The sequence below is a fragment of the Bufo gargarizans genome, chromosome 8 (genome assembly GCF_014858855.1).
Source record: "Bufo gargarizans isolate SCDJY-AF-19 chromosome 8, ASM1485885v1, whole genome shotgun sequence".
NCBI classification, from domain to species: domain Eukaryota; kingdom Metazoa; phylum Chordata; class Amphibia; order Anura; family Bufonidae; genus Bufo; species Bufo gargarizans.
In genome coordinates this window covers 43,122,853-43,143,035 of record NC_058087.1, presented here as the reverse complement: position 1 = coordinate 43,143,035, position 20,183 = coordinate 43,122,853, and the positions used below count along the sequence as shown (strand labels likewise).

General features: G+C 43.6%; 1 protein-coding gene across 1 annotated transcript in view; it reads left to right on the top strand.

Moving 5' to 3' along the window:
* CWC22 (CWC22 spliceosome associated protein homolog) overlaps positions 1 to 19,134 on the top strand; it is a 79,963-nt gene extending 60,829 nt beyond the window's left edge. The window contains exons 14-19 of the mRNA XM_044304730.1: positions 2,021 to 2,098; positions 4,322 to 4,474; positions 7,751 to 7,878; positions 9,032 to 9,133; positions 9,222 to 9,400; positions 18,587 to 19,134. Of these exons, the coding sequence (XP_044160665.1) occupies positions 2,021 to 2,098; positions 4,322 to 4,474; positions 7,751 to 7,878; positions 9,032 to 9,133; positions 9,222 to 9,400; positions 18,587 to 18,816 (870 nt within the window). The 3' untranslated portion in view covers positions 18,817 to 19,134. The remainder of the gene's footprint in view (positions 1 to 2,020; positions 2,099 to 4,321; positions 4,475 to 7,750; positions 7,879 to 9,031; positions 9,134 to 9,221; positions 9,401 to 18,586) is intronic.
* Positions 19,135 to 20,183: the final 1,049 nt, after the last annotated feature.

Genomic DNA, 20,183 nt, shown 5'->3' with positions numbered 1-20,183 from the left:
CCTGTTCCCTGTCATTGCACCCACTACTTATAAAGAAATGCGCTTTTGACGAAGTAACTAGTCACAAAGCGATTATTTTTTTTAAATGTGGCGAAGCAGCTGAATTAAATTTTTGAATACTCCGCTCCTCGCTAGTGATAAGTGAATCGACTTCGGATGATGCATCTGAAGTCGATTCGCATAAAACTTTGTTTCAATACTGTACGGAGTGAGTGCTCCTTACAGTATTAGTGTATTGGCTCCGATGAGCCAAAGTTATTACTCCACGAAGTCTCGCGAGACTTTGCGTAATAACTTTATAAATTGATTTCTACTGTAAAAAGCCATTTCCCGAACTCGGGTTCGGTTCCAAGGTACCGCTGTACTCCGTACAGTATTGAAACTAAGTTTTATGCGAATTGACTTTGGATTCTTCACCCTGAAGTCAATTCGCTCATCACTATTGATGACCTATCCTGCAGTTAGGTCATCAATATAAAAGACCGGAAAACTCTTTGAAAAAGGAAAAAAATAGTCACTTGGAAGGAGATTATTTCCATAAGAGCTGTATCGTGCAGATTGCATCCGTCAAGAAGACTTTAAATGCCTTCAATATTTAATTAAAATGCTAAAATAGTTAATTACTCAAAACCACAAGGGATAAGGTCTTTTTGCACATTTAGGTTCAGAATTAATTTCTTTTGCTGCTGCTGCAGACTTCATTACCATCAAACCATGTTTCCCAGTGTTGTACAAGACACAATTCACTGGCTCTGTGTAATAATACCCTGCAGGCCGCATTTCTGTTTTGAAATCATTCTGTGGAAGTACGCCTCGATTGCGGTAATTTCTTCCTCGGTGTGCAAGGCTGCAAACTAATGTCTTTACAAAATTAAGCGTGACAATGGGCTTAAAATATTGGCACGTATTTAGATTTGAGATTTGTTGTTCCCAGGGTGCAGTAACAAGTTACATAATGTAAAGCGAAGACGTGAGCTTAGCTGAATCTGCTTACAAATGCAAACAAATTAGACTAGGGCCTCATGCACACGATTGTTCTGGTCCGCCTGGGAACCCTGCCGATCAGCTGTTTGAGAAGACACCGGCACTCCTCTGAACTCTGTGGCCTTGTATAACGGGTCGGCTCGGTCTCGCAGGCTAGCCCTGTCCCTATAGACAGGGCATCCACGGCGGTGAACTGTTTACATGGTCCCTGTACGGGTCACTAGGTGCCTTATAACAAGCAGCTCAGGTGAGCAGAAAGGTTCCCATGGGCTTACTATGACGGCATGGATTGTGTGGCCATTTAGGGTATATTCTTGTAAAGTGGCCTGTCACTTGTTTTGCAGCCGGCGTTTAGATTTAACCCCCGTGAAACCCAGTTATTTTGCGAGTATCCCTGTGCAGTGCATGCGCTGAACACGCTCCCCCAAGACTTCAGGGCCAGACGTGAATATCTTTTCACTGCCTGGCTTATCAGTCTTAGCAGTGGGGGCGTGGCAAAGATGGAGAGCAAAGACTCTGAGTGCAATGGCACCACCCTTGTTGCACCAAGGAGCTCGTTTACATATTATAAAACAGCGATTTTCTGCCGATTGCTGCCACCCAAGTTGATGGGACCAACAGCATCACATTCAGCTGACACGCACACATTAATGCTGATAAATGAGGTGACAGGTGCCCTTTAAGAGCAGTGACAGCCAGTGTGTGACCAGCCATACACACCATTGTGTTCACTGTTTGTACAGCTTTGTTGCTGTCGCTTTTAGAACATGTGCTGCGCTTAACATATTTATTAATGTTGAATTGCTCTCCAAATATAATGTCATGTGCAATATTAAAAGGCTGGTAGAGCATTGTCATCAATATATCTCTATGCACAAACCTCTAGCGCAATCATATTTTATTGTATTCATTACAGTTACTTAAGAAGTAAAACAAATGGGAAATGCCTCTCTGCACATTTAGCTTGCAGTCTATTGTGCTGCAGCTGTGGAAAGAAAATCTGCTTACTGAATATTCCAATTTTATTTTTAAACAGAAAGAACTCTGCAACATGATACTGGATTGCTGCGCTCAGCAGAGAACGTACGAGAAGTTTTTTGGTTTGCTTGCCGGGGTAAGTCAATTGTTCATTTTTCTTTTGTCACCTTAAAGAGGACCTGTCCCCTCTCCTGCCATGTCTGTTTTAGTAGCTATTTGCATTTCATGTAATAACCACTTTGGAGCATCTATTCTTATAACGATGTGGTGTATCATTCCTCTATTATTGCTTCTAGAAGTTTAGGAATGAATTGCCAGCAGTCTGCAATGAAGATCCTTCAGCGTGATACCAGTTGTGGGTCTTTTCCTGCTCCCTCTGACACTATCCAATCAGTTCGGTCAGTGTCAGACTGTGAAGGAACACCCCCCCCCCCCCCCCCTCCTCCCTTCCCCAATGATAACATTCATCTGGACTTTTCCTGTAGATCGCTGGCAAGTAGGATTAATAGAGGAATGGCACAACAAAGAGTCAAAGGAACAGATGCTTCAAAATTATTACATAGAGGATGCAAGTAGTTACTAAAAAAGGCATGCCAGGAGAGGCGACAGCTCCTTTTTAACCTATTTAGTTTCTATGGTCAACTGTGTAATGATTTTTGGATATGAATGGTCTGCGCTGAGTGTCGTAGATATTCTCCCCTAACAGCAAGGCATCTATAAAAAATACCTCTTTATGGGTTGGTTCATTCACATGACTGACGCAATTAAAGTCTATGGGGCCATTTTGACAGCCAGGTGGACCCCGTTGAAATCAGTGGGCCCGTATTTAACAGCCCTAAAGACAGTAGGTGCACCTGTCTTAACGCCCGTAAAAATAGAAGGTTAAAAAATAAATAAATGTTTACCACACTACTTGTAGGTGAGTAACTTAGTTTTTTTAGTAAGGGATTTGTCAGCACTAGGGAGGAGCGAACTTGTGTTTTTACAAGTTTAAGTGTTTGAACAAATGCAGGACTCCTGCATAGCGGAAACCAGACGGATCCGTTATGCGGCCTATAGACTTCTATTATGACGGAATGCCTCTTAAAGGCATTCAGTTATGCATTCTGTCATAGAATTCTGTTATGGCCCGTGGTAGCGGAATCCATATTGGAATTGTAATGAAACCCGAACGCCAAACTTGTAAAACACATGTTTGCCCGTCCCTAGTCTGCACTATCGGTGGTAATGGGGCCTAAAAGGGGGCAGTTATATATATACTGGCGGCACAATTGGGAGCACGTGTGCTGGGGGACACTGTGTGGGCCATTCTGGATGTTGAGGGGCACTATGGGGGGCATCATGTATCCCGAGAGATGTTTAAAAAGAAAGCCAATTAAATTCATCCTTTTTAATGGCCACACACTAAGGGTCCATTCACACGTCCGTAGTGTATTGCGGATCCGTAATGCACCCGGCCAGCACCCCCATAGAACTGCCTTTTCTTGTCCGCAATTGCAGACAAGAATAGGACATGTTCTATTCCGGAGCCGCGGACCGGAAGATGGGGGGGGGGCGCCCCGGAAATGCGGAGGCGGACAGCACACTGTGTGCTGTCCGCATCCATTCCTGACCCATAGAGAATAAATGGGTCCGCTCCCGTTCTGCAATTTGCTGTGCTCTGACATCGCACAGCATGAGGTCACAGAGCGTGCCTTCATCCTTGTACGCAGCAGATTGAGACCAGAGAGCGATGAGTACAGAGCCCGTACAGGGATCGCTCCATTCACCGCTCTCCGCTCATTAGTATTCGCCCAATAAGTTGCACTGACATTTTTCCCCAACTTTGGGGGGGTGAAGGGTACCATTCACTTAGCGATCTGTTGCTTCATTTTACAGAAAAGGTACTTTAAATCCATATGCAAACGAGCAGTTTAAATGAACCTCCACTATCACTCGGCATTTCAGTGGTCTGTCACTTCTGTGATGGCAGTCAGTACCCGCCGAGGCCTTCAGTGCACACCATCGCTGCAAGGAAGATGATTCCACTGAGGTTCCTTGCACCCTGCCTCCGGAGGATGAGTGACAGGTTTCTTTCCTATGCACAACAGGACAGGTTCACTTTAAGTGCACCAAGGGCAGTCCGAAGCCAGACCCTGTACTCTTGCTCCCCTGCCAGCCCCTTCCTCTTCTTGATAGACGGGACCAGGCTCCTGCATAGTCCTCTCATCCGTAAATGTGACAGGTTCTGATTAGCTATACTACAGTTGGTTATAAGATTTATTTTAGGTTTAGTATCCCTTTAAATCACCATCTCTAAAATAATATATATATTTTTTTGTGCACTTTGTAATCAAGACCATTTTACTTTCTTCTCTAGCGTTTCTGTCTGTTAAAGAAAGAATACATGGAGTCTTTTGAAGGCATTTTCAGAGAGCAGTATGAGACTATTCACCGCCTGGAAACGAACAAACTGAGAAACGTCGCCAAGATGTTTGCCCATCTCCTCTACACAGACTCTATTCCTTGGAGTGTAAGTGACTATATGGCTTTGCAGGTTTTGAATTGTCTTTTCAATTGCTTGCTGTATAAGCAGTAGAGCTTTCAGCTTTATGTCAGTATTACATTCATTCCCTGTTCACGTGGAAATCTTTTGTCCTGTGCCCCATATTATAATGTTCTTGCTCACTGGCCAGAATCCATTCTATGTAGGGAGATCAATTGTAAGTCTGTCCAGCAGCTAGATTTAAAAAAAAAAAAAAAAAAGAGCTTCTTGAGGGGACATTATATGCATTGTCTGCTTTTGAACTGGATTGCCCTGCACAGAATGCCACATTAAACAAAAATGTGCACATTTTCAGGCATCCCAAACTGAATACTTTGTATTATATGTACAAGTAAATTCTTCCCCAATGCGCCGATACATAGTGGGCCGCAGGAGCCCCCCTCACTGTAAAATACACAGCATTGCAATATACAGTTAGGTCCATATATATTTGGGCACTGAAATTTTGTTTTTATTACCGGTTTACTAAAACCTATTCAAGTTATAGTTATATAATGGACATAAGTCCAGACTTTTTTAGCTTTCATTTGAGGGTATCCACATTAAAATTGGATGAAGGGTTTAGGAGTTTCAGCTCATTTACGTGTGGCACCCTGTTTTTAAAGGGACCAAAAGTAATTGGACAATTGCCTCAAAGGTTGTTTCATGGGCAGGTGTGGGCAATTCCTTCATTATTTCATTTTCAATTAAGCACATAAAAGGCCTGGAGTCGATATAAGGTGCTTGCATTTTCGAGATTTTACTGAGAAGTAAACATGCTGCCAAAGGAGCTCTCAATGCAGGTGAAACAAGCCATCCTTCATCTGCGAAAATAGTGTAGCAGTTTCTTGGATAGGTTTTTTTTTCCTATGAGGAGTGGCAGAATCTACAGTTTAGTACATCCTGAGAAAGAAAACACTGGTGACCTCAACAATGCAAAAAGACCTGGACGCCCACGGAAGACAACATTGATGGATGATTGCAGAATAATTACCATGGTGAAGAGAAATCCCTTCACAACAACAACACTCTCCAGGACATAGGCGTATCAATATCCAAATCTACCATAAAGAGAAGACTGCATGAAAGTAAATACAGAGGGTTCACTGCACGGTGCAAGCCACTCAAGCCTCAAGAATAAGAAGGCTAGATTGGACTTTGCTAAAAAAAAAAAAAAAAAATCTTAAAAACCAGCACACTTCTGGAAGAACATTCTTTGGACAGATGAAACCAAGATCAACCTCTACCAGAATAATAGAAAGAAAAAAGTATGGCAAAGGCATGGTACGGCTCATGATCCAAAGCATACCCCATCATCTTTAAAACACGGCGGAGGCAGTGTGATGGCTTGGGCATGCATGGCTGCCAGTGGCACTGGGTCCCTAGTGTTTATAGTGATGATGTGACACAGGACAGAAGCAGCCGGATGAATTCTGGGGTTGTCAGAGACATACTGTGCGCTCAAATGCAGCCAAACTGATTGGTCAGTGTTTCATAATACAGATGGACAATGGCCCAAAACATAAAGCCAAAGCAACCCAGGAGTCTATTAAAGCAAAGAAGTGGAATATTCCTGAATGGCCAAGTCAGTCACCGGATCTGAACCCAATAGAGCATTTCACTTGTTAAAGACTAAACTTCAGGTGATGTCCATGAGTTCAAGACATCAGGCAGTCACTGCCAACAAAGGGGTTTTCAACCAAGTATTAGAAATTATGTAAAAAGGGGTATAATGGTAGCACTACCGCGTCTGATTCCAAAGAGGGGTGCTCACAGCAAACAGAATCACCCGATCTATAGTATACGCAAGAAATGTAAAAAGCTGGGCACTCACACTTATCTGGAGTAGGTGGTAATTTTAATTCAATATAAAATGCCAAACTTTAAATTTTAAAAACATGCATTAACATAAAAAATCCCTTAATATAAAGATAGTAGTAGTCTGGCCAGACTTAAAAGGACCTTCGATCCACCAAAAACAAAAAGGCAATTGTATGACCAAACCAGTCCACCATATGACAAATAGAACTGATCTAAAACCGAAATACTTCATATAGTTCATCCATCTAACTATTATAAAATTGCAACCCTGAATATATACCACATGTGGTGAGTCAGTTTCTCTATTATGTTTCCACAATGCTTGCAACAGGGAATGGTCCATAGTTGAATACCTTGGAACTTTAACCACACAATAGTGGGCTCAGTATCGAATAGGCAAGGACGTTCGAAAAATCGAGAATGCTGCCTGTGGATGGAAATAAAGGCACGTTCAGACTAGGAGTTTCTACACCTCCAAAAAAATTCAATATACATTCCCAGCCAGCAAAACAAAGATAGAACATGTCCTATTCTAGTCCGTTTTGCAAACAAGAACATGCATTGTTACAATGGATCCGCAAAATACATAGTCTTGTGAATGAACCCTTATTCAAAAAGAAATCCTTGTGGATAAATGTATCAGATACAGCTGTATTTTTAACTATTTTCTCCATTATTACATTTGTTCTGTTTAAAGGGGTTGTCCAGGTTCAGAGCTGAACCTGGACAGCCCTCCATTTTCACCCCAGCAGCCCCCCTGACATGAGCATCGGAGCAGTTCATGCTCCGATGCTCTCCTTTGCCCTGCGCTAAATCGCGCAGGGCAAAGGCATTTTTCAGAGTTCCGGTGACGTACCGGGCTGTCTATGGGGCTGACAGGAACCCCGGTGACGTCACCGGCACTGATGGGCGGGATTTAGCGCTGCCCTAGCCAGTAAAACGGCTAGGGCAGAGCTAAAGCCCGCCCATCAGAGCCGGTGACGTCACCGAACACACTGCTGGGCGGAAGTTACCGCCCGGCAGTGTGTTATTAAAAACAAAAGAGCCCGTGCGCTGCGCGATCTAGCGCAGGGCACTGGAGCGCAACGGAGCATGAGATGCTCCGATGCTAGGCTCAGGGGGGCTGCCGGGGTGAAAATAACGGTATGTCCGGGTTCAGCTCTGAACCCGGACAACCCCTTTAACTGATCATCAAGTACAATTTTTACATTTCTATGTTCACACTGTAAAAGAAAGCCGCTAAACAAATGTCTTGTTATGCTAATATACATAGACGCACATCTGGTTATATTACATGCAGGCTGGGAATCAAAAATTCTTCTCTTCTGTTCATAGAAATTTTTATTTTTGTAAAATGATGTTGCATTATTGTTAATTTGCTTTTTTCAGTCGTTCATTGTGCTATCCCTCTGCAAGTTTATTTGGGAACTTTTTGTATTGCAGGTCCTCGAGTGCATAAATCTTAGTGAAGAAACGACCACCTCCTCTAGCAGAATATTTGTGAAAATATTCTTCCAGGAACTCTGTGAATATATGGGGCTTCCGAAGCTCAATGCCAGACTGAAGGATGTGTAAGTACTTGTAGCTTGCTTGTCTTTTCCCCTGTGATCCAGTGCTTTCATTGGGTCATTGAACTTGAATGCTGGTGACTCCTATGTGGCAGGTCCTCCAGAGTAAATAGACGCTCTTTGTAACTGCTCTTCACTCAGGCCATGAAATAAGGATCCTTAACAGAGAAGTCCCTCCTATTAACTTCAAATTTCCTAAAGGTGCATAAGATGGGTTTTCTAAAATGGTAACTCCCTTTAAGGGGAGTCTTTCAGCTTGTTTTGCCTATTTAAATTAGGAACAGTGGCATGTAGGCCATGCAGAGACAATTAAATGATTACCTTTATTTTTTAAATCCGTTGCACTTTGTTCAAATATGCAACTGAGATGCTTGGTGCACTGTCCCTCTTCACTGTACTGCACTCACCTGGATTGGTAATTTTGCGCCTAAACTATACGCTATAATTTTACCATATGCTCAGTTCTCTCCAGGGCAGGCACGAAATGCTGTACTAAGTGGGCGCCTAAAGTATGGTCGCAGTGCTGGCACGTGGTTACAGAGCCAGGCACGGGCAGTATACAGAAAAAGGTATTGATTGAACGGTTTCTGTAAGCCCTACATGCCACTCTGCTTAGTTTAATAATATGAGAGGCAAAAACAAACTGACAGGCTCCATTTAAAGGGGTATTCCGGTTAGAAAAAGTTAGCCCCTGTCCACAGGATAGTGAAGAACTATTAGATCAGTGGGGGTCCTACCGATCACTAGAACGGGGCCCATGCCCAGTGGAGCCCTCCTGAAATGGGCAGAGCAGCTGGTTGGCAATGCGTGCCGCTGCTCCATTTATTTCTATGGGAGCGCCGGTGATAGAAGAGTACAATGGTCCGCTATCTCCAGCTCTCCCATAGAAATTAATGGAGCGACAGAGCACATTTCCGACCAGACGCTCCACCCATTGCAATGGAGCTACACAGGGCACGGAGGCCCCGGTCTTGTGATCAGTGGGGATCCCAGCGGTAGGGCTTCCATCAATCTAATAGTCAGGGGATAAGTCTCTAACTGAAATACCCTTTTAAATATGATCAGTCTGCTAAGGATGCAAGTGATTGTATATATTTTTTTCCTTTTCTGTGAAATGTATGTATAGTCTTACTGTTCGTTGTTTTTATTTCTCCAGGACCCTCCAACCTTTCTTTGAAGGATTACTACCTATGGACAATCCAAAAAATACTCGCTTTGCTATCAACTTTTTCACCTCGATTGGCCTTGGAGGATTAACGTAAGGCCGAATTTCAATTCATTTTATAAGCCTGTAAGCAATAACCAATATATTCTTTTAACAAATGAATATTTCTTTGAAAACACAGGGACGAACTACGTGAGCATCTGAAGAATGCACCAAAAATGATCATGACCCAGAAGCAGAATGTAGAATCATCAGATTCTTCATCTTCAGAGTCGTCGTCCTCCTCTTCAGAGTCTTCCTCTGACTCCAGCAGCGACTCCAGCTCCAGTGATAATGACTCCAGCTCCAGCAGTGACTCGGGTACGTTTTTTTTATGGAGGTGTAGTTCATTTTCTTCTGCAGGTCATAGTGGTTGAGGTTGTTTTACATCAAATAGTGTAGAAATACTACTTTTACAGTGTACCACGGCAGTCAGGGTAAGGAATTCTACATGTGTATGTACAAACTGTGGTTAATCTAAAGGTACTCTTCCAAATGGACAAACCCTGCCCATATGATGTTTTAGTCCTCTGGACTGTTCTCTATTTGCTCCTGCTTTGATGGACTTTGGCTATTTCTTATATAGTTTTCCATGTATTTGAATTGCTTTACTGAAATAGCAATTTTTTTTTCTTTATGGGCTGCTGCAAGGTAAGAGGACTCTCACATTCAGTGTTTGATCATTTCCATCATTCCCATAAGTCAAAAACAGAAAATAAGTGCAAATCTTTCCATTATACCTTATCTCTCTGTCGGGTCCCCTCCTGGTTTTCCCCAAGGAAAAAAAAATATATAAAAGATCTTTATTCTTTTTGCATCTGAGGGCCTCAGTATACTGTGGAGTGCTGAGGTGCACCGAAGGGCTATGCCCCTCCCTGCGATGCATTGAAGCCCTAATTTTCGTAAGGAATATATGTTTTTATTTTTTTTCTTGATAACTGTAAAACCAATATCTGTTAGAGGTATCATTTTAGTCAGTAAGATTAGTGATGACCAAATCAATTCAAACGATTCAAATTGAGATTTATTTTTTTTTAAGCGGCAAGGGGCTGGCCGGCCCTGCTGCTCAACAGACAACACCTTGATTGACAGGGCCAAATATGGCGCCTGGAGCTGTAAATATAACACCTGCTGCGCTGCCCCGAGTAGCATCATGAGAATCAGAGTATCACAGATCCCGACATCTAGGAACACCCGGAAGCTCAGCAGCGCATGCACACTCTGCATCTGTGCTGCTTAACTAACAGCAGCAGCCACTACTCGGTGCACTGGCGCAGGCATGAGATTGACAGGTCCAGGCAACATGTCTGGCTCTGTCAGTTCAGGGGTAGGAAAGAGTCTCTTGAGCTGAAGGCCAGTGAATTGACCTGCTCACTGCTGCGGATTTGGCTGTGAGCAGGCTAACAAAAAAGAGAGGGCAGTGCTCGCACAAACGCTGCTTTCTCTTCAAACATCTGATCGGCGGTGGTCCAATCTTTATATTGATGACCTATCTTGAGTAGGGATGCAGTAAACGATTATTTTAGTAATTGAGTATTCGATCGATTATTTTTTACGATTAATGGAGTAATTTAATAGGAAAAAATAAATTAATAGACTGTTTTCCTTTATAAAAACTCATCAGATCCCCTGCCATGAGTCCCCAACACCCTTCGTTCCCCCCTGTGCGATCAGCCCAGGTGCATCAGCCCCTCCATGCCGTCCATTGCCATGTCCCCCACTCCCCCAGTGCCATCAGATCAGCTCCTCCATGTCACCCAGTGCCATCAGATTAGCCCCTCAATGTCCCCCACTCCCCCAACATCAGCCCCTCCATGTCCCCCACTGCCATCTTCCCATCCATTGCCGGCTGTCCCCCTTCCGTGCCATGTCCCCAGCGCCAGTGAAAAAAAAAAATACTTCACTGTAGGGGCGCCGTTCCACAGCTCCTTCCTTTTCTCTGCGCGCGGCACTGGATCCTGACGTCACACAGCGTCGGGTCATAATGCGCGCTTACGTGCAGCGCGGTACGGGCTGGCGGGTGACCACGGAGCGGTAAGTAATAGCAAGCGCTTCACTTCCGCTCCGTGGTCACATGACACACACACACAAATCCTCGATGCAAAAAATTTGCATCAAGGATTTTTTTGTGTTGAATTACTTGATTCAATAGAGTAATCGTTTCAGCCCTAATCTTGAGGATAGGTCATCAATATTAAAAAGCAGACAACCCCTTCCATGTAGGTCATGGGTATGGGTCTGGTATTGTGCACATCTGGATTAACACATCTGTGTTTTAGCACGGAGGCATGCTTTATTTTGTCTGTGTTTACGGATCCATCACTCCTATTATAGTCTATAGTTCTTTGAAAAACCTGGACTCAACAAGGATGCCATTTGTCAGGGACCATTTATAGGAGATGCTCTGAAAATTGACTTTCAGCTTTCAACACAAAATACGGACCGAACACGGATCCTTCTTGGAAATCTTCACGCATGAATTGCTGACCATCTTATCACGGATTTCATTATGACATGTAAATAAGGCCCGGGGGGTGCCATAAATAGCCAAGCTCATGCCCGACTCACTGCTCCATCAGATAGATGGACCAGGGCCTTCGTTCTTGGGATTGGTGGTCGTTCCAGTATATGGACCCCTCAGTGATCAACTACTTATCCCCTACCCTGTGGATAGTGAATAGCTTGCGAAGTTGGCACTACCCCTTTAATCATGGTTTGCCTGCGTTTTTCTGGTAGTTTTGCTTCCTCATCTGTTTTATATGACTGCCTTTCCCTGTCTTCTTCATAATTTCACAATGTAGTTTCCAGTTAAAGCAGAAACCTAAAGATGAGATGAACAGCTTCCCTTACGTAGAATTGTTTATTCCTGCCGTCATGACTGATCTCTTAGACCCATGTAGTGATAACTTTCCCCGGAGTTCAGTTTCAGCTCATTAAACGCAGTAAGATGATTAGTTGCTCAACTAATGTTCTTGCAGGATTGTACTCATTAAACTATGGCAGGATCTGAACAACTTTTTCTGTTCTGTACATTGTTCGTTACCAAACTGTCATGATTTACTTAAATGTGCTGTAATATCCTCCCCGCCGCCCAGTTCCAGCACAGAGGCTCCTCTCAGTGATTCTTTCAGGAATGTACACATCCGAATGGGTTCATGGGCAACACTGCGACCAGTCACTAGCCTCAGCGGAGACATGTCCTCAAGTAGCCTGTGACCAAGCACTGATTTTCTACTTGGGAACACATCACTGCTGAGGTCAGTGATTGGCTGCAGGGGTGCACATGACCCTGTCCGGAGTGTTTCCATGTTTTGCCTCCTTCGGGTGCAGCTGTTATGTGAGCTGAAGAAATGATGTGTATGACACAGTCCTACACCAGTGGGAAATCAGTATAAATCACATGCAAACCTATGACGTTATGCATCAGAATTTACCTTGTGTGCTAGCTTATTAGCTGTTATCAGTGCAAGGTGCAATGCAAGAAACATAAAAATTAAATTTAGGGAGGTAGAGATGCTCTTTTCCATCTAAGTTCACAAGTCATTTGGAAGAGTCCGAGTTCGGACATGCATTGTTTGGGAGTCCGAGTGTGGACCCCTACTAGTGCTATTTTTGATATGTCGGAAAATCGATTCCTGGAGGTGAATTTACACATTTTGTAGCATTGTGCCTCTCAAAGACAGACTAAAACCACAAAAACATACTCAACATCAGTTATGCACAATAGTGACTGATCATGATGTGCAGTTCTATCGCACAGCAAACATTTATCACCTATTCACTGAATAGGTGATTAATGAATGATCGGAGAGGGCCCCAGCAGTTGGAACCCCCACCAAATCACTAGAACAGGTCCCTGAGCCCCCGTTCCAGAGACAGCCACATGCAGTACTCTACTGCCTCTGTCATTCCCATAGACTTTGAATTAGCGAGGGTCCTAGGGGTCAGACCCCCACCAATCCTGTGGATAGGTGATATGTTTGTGGCCGGTTAACCCATTTAAAGGGGTTCAGTGTCTGTGGGAATGATGGAGATAGATGTATCGGCTCCGTCAATCTCATAAACTGAATGTAGCATCAGGACGCATGTGTGACCACCATTCCATTCAAATGTCTCCAAAATGGTGCTTCTCGGCATCCCCATTCTAGTGGTCAGTGGAAGAAGTGGTTGGACCCCCACCAATCCTACATAGAGTGGATAGGTGATGTCTGTTGCAGGACAATCCTTGTGAAGCACTAAAGGGGTTCTGCCAAAAAGAAATTCCTGCTGAAGATCTTCTTATAGAAGTCAGGGTGGAGACCAGGTAGATAAAAATGGGGGGACCTGGTCAGTGCATTACATAGTTACTGCATTGGAAAGGTATGGCAAGTTGCAGCTTCCCCTCAGAATCATAGGGGTTGTCTTCATGACCATCCAAAAGTAATGCTGGAATGAGGGAATTATTTGAGAGCTTTGGATTCTGAGTAACATCTGAGCATTCTTCATTATTCACCATGTGGCCTGTGAACAATATTGTCAGCCCTGTATGTTTTACAGGCATAAACAGTAGAACTGCTGCTGTTTGCACTTTTCCACCGGTGTATGCAAAAACACGGCCCCCTCCCCTGCCGTGTACAATTGCCATTAACAGCCCTGGTAATTTTAGAAAGTGCTTCCTCGGTCTAATTTATAGATCACCATGGCTTTTATAGAGATTGTTTGGAGAGCAGATGATAGAACAGCATGAACTTCTGTATTTAGGAGATCTTGCTGATCTGAGATTAATTTGATTTATAACATCAGTGCCTTAGTAGACATGAGGCTCCTTAATGATGATATACTGCAGTGCTGTATGGAGGGGCTGCAAAATGCCCGCATTGTCAAATAGTGGATGGGAAAAACAATAATCCAGATAACGAATGAATGAATCCATGAACGAAGAAAACATCATATCATGTGCCTTCTGGCTTTACATCCGCACGTTCTCTAGCGTAAATACTCTGTATGTCGATTGGATTGCGAGTTCGTGTTGGAATAAAAATTCATATCTTTCTTCAGATCTGACAACAGCTTTACAGCATAATGACGAAGCTCTGTAATATTTCTCCATGGTGGTCAGTTTTCGTTAATCATATGACTGCAATACATCTTGTATGCTCAAACAGGAGTAATGAAATATACTGATCTGTAGTCTACTGGGAGGGAGACTCCAGCAGTGGAAATTGTACACTGCTCTGTAGTCTACTGGGATGGTGACGCCAGCAGTGGAAATTGCACACTGCTCTGTAGTCTACTGGGATGGTGACGCCAGCAGTGGAAATTGCACACTGCTCTGTAGTCTACTGGGAGGGTAACTCCAGCACTGGAAATCGTATACTGATCTGTAGTCTACTGGGAGGATGACTCCAGCACTGGGAATCATATACTGTACTGATCTGTAGTCTACTGGGAGGGTAACTCCAGCACTGGAAATCATATACTGATCTGTAGTCTACTGGGAGGATGACTCCAGCAGTGGAAATCATTTAATGATCCGTAGTCTACTGGGAGGGTAACTCCAGCACTGGAAATCGTATACTCATCTGCAGTCTAATGGGTGGCTGACTCCAGCAGTGGAAATCGTGCCTCAGACATTCGTACGTTTATGTGGGTTCTTGGATGTGCGTCTGAGGTTGACTGATTCAGTTGTGAGCCCCCACTGAAGACAGTGACTAAGACGAGTGATGGCAACAGGGGTCATTTGTCATCCCTATAGGCCCCCACACATATTAGTGTATTGAGAGCTGAACCTACCAAGAACAGCAAGTTTGGACGACGGCTGCTGGGAAACTACAACTCCCAGCATGCACACGTTCTTGGCTGTAATTCCCATAGAATTACATAGAAAGGAGGATTCTGGGAGTTGTAGTTTGAGAACAGCTGTACAGTGATAATTATCATTCTTGTGATACTTTTGTAATACTTTTTAAAATGGTGCATAGCTCTTGTTAAATGTCCCTAACATTACCGAGACATCTTCTTTTCTGATTGAGTTTGAAGCTATGAGAGCTGAAGCTGAAAAAACGACATCCGTCCATCCAGTTCAGCCTCTTATCATGCAAAGTTGATCCAGAGGAAGGCAAAAAAAAAAAACAACTCATGAGGGAGAAGGAAATTTTCCTTATTTTAGAGGAAAAATTCCTTCCCAACTCCAATCGAACTAACTCTCTTGGAGCACTACTTGTAGCTTTGTTTTTTTTTTGTTTTTTTTTTACTTTTAAATATATCAAACCCATTTTGACTGTATGTGAGGACAGCCCTCCTATGATATAGTCCACTGGTGCCCAGTAATGGACCGCATCAGGTGATGACTGTGCCGAATTATATGGACCTCTGTGGAGGATCTGGAGGCTACGATGTGCCACATTACACAACAAATTAGCCATTAACACTTGCCAGAAATTCCTTGTTTGAGGAGATGGTCGCATGGATTTTTATGTATGTACATATATATTTTTTTTTAATTGTCTTTCACTCATGGAATCGTGCCTGGGGCCAGCAAATTTTCCTATGTTGTTAAAGAATTTGTACAGTTTATAATGCAAATTAACTCATGCTAGCCCAACCAGAGACACTCATTTGTAGGCAGCACTGTTACAGGGGTCTTGTGCCTCGTCAGTACAGAGCAGGGTACTGGATGAGATGCTTTAGATGCAATTCAGGAGTAGGGGGGAATGCAGGTTCTCATTCAAGAAACCCCGCGGATGTATGAAGACTTATTTTCAGGAAATGCTTTATAGGAAAAGAAGTATGCAAATTAAAGGTGGTTGACTGAGAGAAAACTTTTAGACCAGCTCTGCAATAGCCTAAAATAAACCCCCAAAAATGTTATGGTCACCCCTTTCTTCAGCCCTGTTTTCTGCGGCGCTGGCTCAGTCCTGCTGCTTGTTTACAGACAGTCACGTGCCATAGACTTGTACGTCACTGACACTGCACTGACGTGCAGATGTACAGAATGTCACCTCTGCAGCCAATCACTGTGCTTAATGTCACCACTGCAGTCTGTAAACGGGTAGCGGTAGGAGAACCAGACCAGTGCTGCAGAGAATGGCGCTGGAGGGAAGGGTAAAGGATGATTTATTATTATTTTAGGCTATTGCAAGGCCTGTCCAGGTTATTCATTACGTCAGACATCCCCTTTTAGGCTCCTTTCACATCACCGTTTCTCCTTTCCGTTCTCCGGCTCAGTTGAGGAGCAAGAGAACGGAAAGGACAGATTCTGCAGATAACCGAGACCTAACATCACCTAACGGTGATGTGAAAGGAGCCTAATACTAGCCAAAGCAATGATTGCCCCATCTCTTTATTGGGAAAATGTGACCCCCCCCCCCTCCCCAGAGCTACCATTTATAAATGTATGCCTTCTGATCACTAGTTACTGTGTATGCACATTGTCTTCTCTCGCTCTCCTACAGTTGAGCGCGCATTGTTTTATGTGGTAGGTAGGTACCTGGATCTGAAGGTATACCAGTGTAGTGGAGTGTTTGGTGTGGGGTGCTTGTTTTTCAGCCTTTTTTTCTTTTCCTTTGTAGGAGCTATCTAGATGAGCTGGCATAAGTAGAAATATGTATTTAAGGGAACCTCTCACTGTTTAATGCATAGGCACAAGGGCTTTTGTTTCAGTATAATATTATCTGTCTGGTAAAAGGTAATCGAAACCCATCTTTCTCCCTGTCATCTCATTTGATTTAGCTTGTATGTTGCTTTTCTATTGAAATTGGAGCTTCCTTTTGGTGTTGCTGTTACGAATATATTAAGGAATTGATTAGTGTCAATTTACTAGTTGTCTCCTGCCTGAGTTCGGTGAAAATGTTTTCACTCCCGGTCCTGTCAAAGTGCAGAGGGAGCAGAGGCTCGAGGTGTAACGGCAACGCCCTCGTTGCTCCAAGAGGCTTATTTTCATAAATTAAAATAGGGATCGACCGATTATCGGATTTACCGATATTATCGGCCGATATTCAGGATTTTGAACGCTATCGGTATCGGCATCTATTTTGCCGATTATTCCGATAGCGTATGGGGAACACAGATCGCGCTGCTGTCAGCGCTCTCCGTGTTCCCCTTAGCAGCACAGGGGAGAAGGAGCAGTGTCTCCTCCCCCTGTGCTGCCGCACAGTAGGGGCTGTGGCCACTGTGCCACCAATGAAGATTAATCTCTCATTTATTCATATACAGGAGGCGGGAGCTGCAGGATCACATAGCCGGCTCCCGGCCTCTATGAGCAATAGCTGCGATCTGCAGACTAGGGCTGAAACGATTACTCGATTGAGTAATTCGACACAAACAAAATCCTCAATTCAAATTTTTAGCATCAAGGATTTGTGTGTGTCATGTGACCACACAAATCCTGGTCGCCCGCAGCCCGCACTGCTCTGCACTTTCAGGGCTGGGAGGGCAGCTGATGGCACTGGGGGGCTGATGAGTTTTTATAAAGAAAAACATTCTTTTAGTTAGTATTTTGTTATTAGAGTACTTGATTAATCAATAGAATACTCTATTACAAAAATTGTCGATAGCTGCAGTACTACACCAGACTTTATGGGTAGGAGATCACAGAGAAATGAAATCTTAATAGTGTTGTGCCAGGTTTAGATTTCTTGCTTTGTAAATTGGAATCTGTTAAAAAAATTTGTCTAGATCAGCATGGCCAACCTGTGGCTCTCCAGCTGTTGCAAAACTACAATTCCCATCATGCCCCGCTGTAGGCTGATGGCTGTTGGCAGTCTGGGCATCCTGGGAGTTGTAGTTTTGTAACATCTGGAGAGCCGCAGGTTCGCCATCCCTGGTCTATATAATGGTGGTAGCTAATGGTCTTATAGTGCCACCTGGGGTTCGTTACATTGTCTCTCTCTGAACATCCAACTAATGTGTACAGGGTCAGTGGTCACACATGCTCAGTTTCTCAGTCTCTGCACTCAGATCCTCTGCTGCTTACTATGTTACAACAAAAGGCTATTTAAACTAAGTAGCAGATTCACTTAGACCGACGTCTCATATGCCAGTTTTATTGAAAAGTCTGTCTGAGTAAGATGTGCCCAATTTATTAAGAGGCATTCTTCTTATTAACTTTGACAGTTTTTTTTTGCCAGTCTTTGAGCCAGAAAATCAAATCTGCCTGCTATGAGCTTGCATAGTTTTGAACTATAATATAGACATTTTTGTGACATAAATTAGAGAGAATTTGTCAGGTGGTGGGGGACCATGTCCCCTCCTGTTAGGCCCTGCCTACTTTTCTAGCTACTTTTGGAAAATGTGAAAAGTTGCATACGCCATAATTTGTGACCTTTTTACACCATATGAAAGGGGTCATTATGCTAAAAATTCTGTGAAATTATACCGTTTACTAGGTGGTTAGATACAGTATTAGGATAATTGGGACTTTTCAGAATGGACAGTGGAATTGGTTCTTCTGTATGACATTGTGGCCATCTGCTTTCTCATTATTTTACTAATTATTTTTTACCATCTACCCGTTCTCTTCATATTTAGACTCTTCAAAGAGAAGAAAAGCAAAATCACAAAAGGACAGACGTAAAGAGAAGACCTCAAGAAGGGAAAGAAGTAAGGAAAAAACTAAGAAAACAAGTTCCAGAAAAGAAGGCTCAGAAGAGAGACAAAAAGAAAAGAAACGTCATAAAGACAGACACGATGATAGACAATCCAGCAGATCAGACAAGAACTCAAAGCACTCTTCACATTCAAGAAGCTCCCGGAGATGATCCATTTTGCTGTATTGATAATGATTATATTATATATTTTTTTTAACTCCTCTTGTAACATAGGGTTGTGTAAGTGGGAAGTTTAACAAGCATTTATCCAATGTTTCTTCCTTTTGATGTTTTCCTTTGGTTGTAGAAGCATCTGCCCCAAAAGTCACTTCCTAGCTGGAGTCTCCTGGAACAGACCTGTTTCTATCGGATCTTTATTAATGGACAGCAAAGCCAAATAAAAGCTGTATTTTAGCAGCTGTGATGTGAAATCTGTGCTTTTACGTTTTGAACCTTATTTTTCATGTCTATTAAAAAGCGATCTTTTATAGTTGCTGGGTGCTTTAATATTTTTTAAGTTCGAAACACTAACAAATTGCAAATTGGTTTTTGGACAGCTATTGTAACTTGACACCATAAGGCTTTATTCACAGTCAGTATTCGGTCATTGATTTCCATTAGTGATTTTGAGCCAAAACCAGGTGCGGCTCTCAACACAGAACAGGTGCAGATCTTTCCCTTATACCTTATGTCTGCGGAGGCTCAAATCATGTTTTTGGCTCACAATCACTGATGGAAATCACTGACCAAAACACTGGCGTGTGAGTAAGGCGTAAAACTGGTTCTGAAGTAGCCTATATTTTAACCCAAAGTAAGAAGTGAAAATTAAAGAAGATTTTGCTGGTAACTAATATAGATAAAACAAGTAAATATATGTAAAGGCCAGAAGGATCTGCTTAGGGCTGCAGCTATCAATTATTTTAGTAATCAAATATTCTATCGATTAATCCAACGATTAATCGAGTACTCTAAATAAAACGTTTTCCTTTATAAAAACTCATCACTCGCTTTGTGCCGTCAGCTCCCCCCAGTGCTATCAGTCCTCTGTGCCGTCGGCTCCCCCCAGTGCTATCAGTCCTCTGTGCCCTCAGCTCAGTTCCATCAGCCCTCTGTGCCATCAGCTCACCCCAGTGCCATCAGCCCTCTGTGCCATCAGCTCACCCCAGTGCCATCAGCCCTCTGTGCCGTCAGCTCCCCCCAGTGCCATCAGCCCTCTGTGCCGTCAGCTCCCCCCAGTGCCATCAGTCCTCTGTGCCGTCAGCCCCCCCAGTGCCATCAGTCCTCTGTGCCGTCAGCTCCCCCCAGTGCCATCAGTCCTCTGTGCCGTCAGCTCCCCCCAGTGCCATCAGTCCTCTGTGCCGTCAGCTCACCCCAGTGCCATCAGTCCTCTGTGCCGTCAGCTCACCCCAGTGCCGTCAGCTCTCCACAGTACCATCAGCCTTCTGTGCCGTCAGCTCCCCCCAGTGCCATCAGTCCTCTGTGCCGTCAGCTTCCCCCAGTGCCATCAGTCCTCTGTGCCGTCAGCTCCCCCCAGTGCC